Source organism: Fulmarus glacialis, unplaced genomic scaffold, assembly GCF_000690835.1.
Source record: "Fulmarus glacialis isolate BGI_N327 unplaced genomic scaffold, ASM69083v1 scaffold30939, whole genome shotgun sequence".
NCBI classification, from domain to species: Eukaryota; Metazoa; Chordata; class Aves; order Procellariiformes; family Procellariidae; genus Fulmarus; species Fulmarus glacialis.
This window is the reverse complement of record NW_009233087.1, coordinates 1-3,725: the sequence shown is the minus strand read 5'-3', so window position 1 is coordinate 3,725 and position 3,725 is coordinate 1. Positions and strand designations below refer to the sequence as shown.

The window sequence follows — 3,725 nt, the reverse complement described above, 5'->3', positions numbered from 1 at the left end:
AACATTCCAATGCCAGACTGTTTCTTCACCCGTCATTTGTTTTCAGATCTTGCCCCTCATTTCACACACTGATGCAATGTTTTCTATTTCAAGATGTGGGATAGAGTGTAGAAATAATAGCATCAATTTCGAAAAAAATCCAAACTATATAGGTCTCTGGTAGCCTCTTCCTCTAACACTGTCCGAAGTTCTGGTGAAATCAACATATTTGACTGAACAAACTTGGCCACAAGTGATAGCGCACATCCTGAAGCACGGTAATTAGACACTGAAAGACTTGGCTCTCCTTTTGCGCTTGTGCTAGTTGTGAACGCTCTTCAGAGATACTCTCTCCACTGCTTTTGTTTCTCACTTCCAAAAGTTTTCCAACTTCTTCGGAAATAGTTGCTGTTGTTGCTGTCTGACATGACAACACACGTACGCTCAACCAGAACGACCCTGTAGATCAACTGGCTATGCCATGAAATTGCAGGTGCTCAAAGGGAAAAACGGGTGAGATGTGGTCATTTAACCCAATTATATTCAGAGTCAGTGATTGACTTTCAATGCTCAGCTCTGAGTTAATGTTGCTACTTCACTACAGATGTATTTCAAGTGACCCACAAACCAGGAAGTGAAGTAGACAGTTTTACCACCTTACAAAATTTCTGCAAATTAAGTCCAGGTTAGGTCATTTTTAATGCTATTGTATATTACATGCAGAACAGCATGGATCATCTTTGTCTGGCTGTGCTGCATAGTTCATTTGTCTAACAATTTCCGCAAAGAGCTCATCCACCATTGTTTTACTTTTAGCAGAGGTCTCCATAAAGGGGCAGCCCCATTCTTCAGCTAAGGCTCTGCCTTCACTCGATGATACTTCTCTCTCACTTTCCAGGTCCACTTTATTACCAACCAGAATTACTGGCACCTTCTCATACCTACAGTTAAAAAAAAAAAAAAAAAAAACAAAAAAACAAAACAAAAACAGCAGCAATAATTATATTTTAAAAATGGCAGCTTTCTAAATGTAAACATCTATTTCCAAACAGTACAGACCCAACAGGAAAGAGACATTTGGATGATCTTAGAATTTTATGTTGAAGAAATGCTTTGCATATTTCACATTCTAGCAATTTGTTGCACATCGCTTTTCCCCCAGAGCTTTTTTAGAGTTCTAGGGAATGCTTCCTCCTCTGAATTTTCTTTCCCACCAGGAAATCTGCCAGGAACACTTCCGCACTACAAAAATGAGGAATATAACAATATTTTCTATGTTGGCAATTTCAGTTAGGATGTAAGAACAGGATGGATGTCTAACTCTCCCTTCAACATTACGTCCTCCTTCTCCCTGAATAGGTATCATGTTGTATTTCCTGCTTGTGAGAAGGATGCATCACTCTCCCTTTGAAAGGTACGTTTATCTTTGGTTAATATATACGAAACTCTCAGATTAGCAATAAAAGGGAGAAAACCAAAGGGCCAGTAAATTCCTTTGAAATTTCAGGAAATGTAGCCCACTTCAATTACTGTATACGCACAAAAGTATTGTTATATAAAAACATATATTAGCTAATACAGAATATATAACTCTCCCTTGCAGCATTCACATCATTATGGCAGTTAAACAAGCTGAAAAGAAAAAAAAAAAATTAAGTTCCAGGCAATACTATCACAGATCTCCTTCATAATCAACTTGGACAGCACAATAGATCACATAAGCTATGAAGGAATTTATTACTTCACACCTCCTTGTGAGGGAGTCCTTGCCAAATTTTTTTAAAAATTAAAATGCCTGCCTTACTTTTTTTTCCATCGTCACATGCATAAACCCTTCTTCAGACATGGAACTAAATAAGTGTTCAGTCAGGTTTTAAATTTACATATTTGCCATAGCAGAGAAGAAAACACTGGGCCTATTTCCAAAATACTCTCACACGGGTTTTCTCACAAAAGCAACAAGGACTGAGAGAAAACTGATTATGGCTTTTAGCACTTAAACTAAACGAAGATCTAAGAGAAACAAGATGGTTCTCTCTTAATTAAACCTGATTTTCTATTCATATTAGCTTAGTGGTACTCCTTTGAGTCAAATCACTTGAGTAAGACTGAGCTGTGGACAGACAACAGTCATAGCTGACACCTGCAGCAGTTTAAGAGGTCACTGTCCTTAAGCCAGCTATTACTCCTTCTTCATCCCTCCCTCCTGCCCACGCTCCCTGCCTCCCAGTGCAGAGCTGGTACTTGTGCCTCAGCTGGCTGAGGTCTAACCTACCAGCCATGATGAAACTCAGCTGGATCAGGGAACCTACGTGTTCCTGTCGGCTCTACTGCAGGAACAGTGGGGTCCCACAGTCAGAAAGGATAAAAGGGCAGTCACTTCTCAAACCACCTCAGCAACTCTTACAGCACCACAGCAGTATCAACAATTGGTCCAACTATGTCATAAGATGCAGCTGAAATTCTAAACTTTGTAATGTCTCTTTGCTAACTATGGGAATGTCATTTAATCCACAGTTTAGGGCTGTGGTCAATTAATTGTAGAGAATTCCCGTCACTTTCACCATTTATCCTATCCTCATTTACCATCTCAAGAGACACGATCCATTTCTTACTCTGTGGACATACAGTATTTAACACAATGATACCTTTGGAACTCTTGCGAGACCTAAGCTGCCATTAATTAAGTACCAAAATACACACAAGCATCTTGAAATCTGTCCTCCCTCGTTTAAACACACGATAGCATAGTCTTTAATTACGTAAGATGGATGCCATTCAACAGGTAAGACAGCAATTCAATATTCCTTTTTATCTTTATTGTTCAGATGCATGTGTCCTATTGTATTTGCTGTACAGCATTAAAAACCTTCAATGAAAGTGGAATCAGGTACAACTTCACTGCATTTCTTGATATCTGAGGGCCCCAAACTTCCCCCCGCCAGCTCCTCCAGGTATTCTGTATCTTCTCGATTTTACCAGTGGGAAAAATTGAGAAATTCAAAGCAGCCACTTGAGAAGCATTCAGTGAAGAAGTAGATGAGCCAGAATTAAAACACAAGATCACCTCTCTTCTTGTTCTGCAAGATCACTCCAATTTGTTGAGAAACATATGAGGAAAAAAAGCCCACACTTGTTGCAGATTTATAGCCAGTTCCAGTGAAATATTCAAGTCTTTAAAAAGGTTTAGGAACCCTAAAAAAGCCGGGCAACTAAATATCTGAGGATCTGTTTACTACAAGTACTCAGCACCTGGGAAATGGAGCAGTGGAAATAGTAAAGTTTCGTACTGCAGAACAAAAAGAAGAACTGATGAGCTGACAGGATAGACGTGAAAAGTCTAATTTAATTTATTTGCACAGGACCATCTAGGAACTATTAGGCGGAACAGATAGAAGCACTTTTCTGTATTGCTTTTTCCTGCTTTTGCCTCTTGCATTTACCCTATTCACTACCCACCTTCACTACTGAAAATGAGATGGGAATCCTACAGTCAATAGCCTTATTCACCTTATAATCCAGATTCATCCAATAACCATTTTACAACATTAAATTGTGTAAGAAAGTGTTTCTGCAAAACTCTCATGATGCCATCTTATCAAATACCTCCTCACAGGGCAAAAAAAAAGTTGCTCTTGCAAAATACATCCTTGTATTACCTAAATTTTGAGTAGCCAACTTTACAGAGAAAATACTTTTTATATATGTATATTCTGTGTGACTTACATATATATAAATATATATAA

The 3,725-nt window shown here is 38.6% G+C and overlaps 1 protein-coding gene across 1 annotated transcript; it reads right to left on the bottom strand.

Annotated features, from left to right (window-relative positions):
• Positions 1-682: 682 nt before the first annotated feature.
• LOC104082175 (ras-related protein Rap-2a) lies at positions 683-920 on the bottom strand (the record flags this gene model as incomplete). The annotated part of the gene is made up of 1 exon (XM_009585191.1): positions 683-920. A coding segment is annotated over one exon (238 nt), but the record flags the coding sequence as incomplete, so codon positions are not given.
• Between the last annotated feature and the right edge of the window lie 2,805 nt (positions 921-3,725).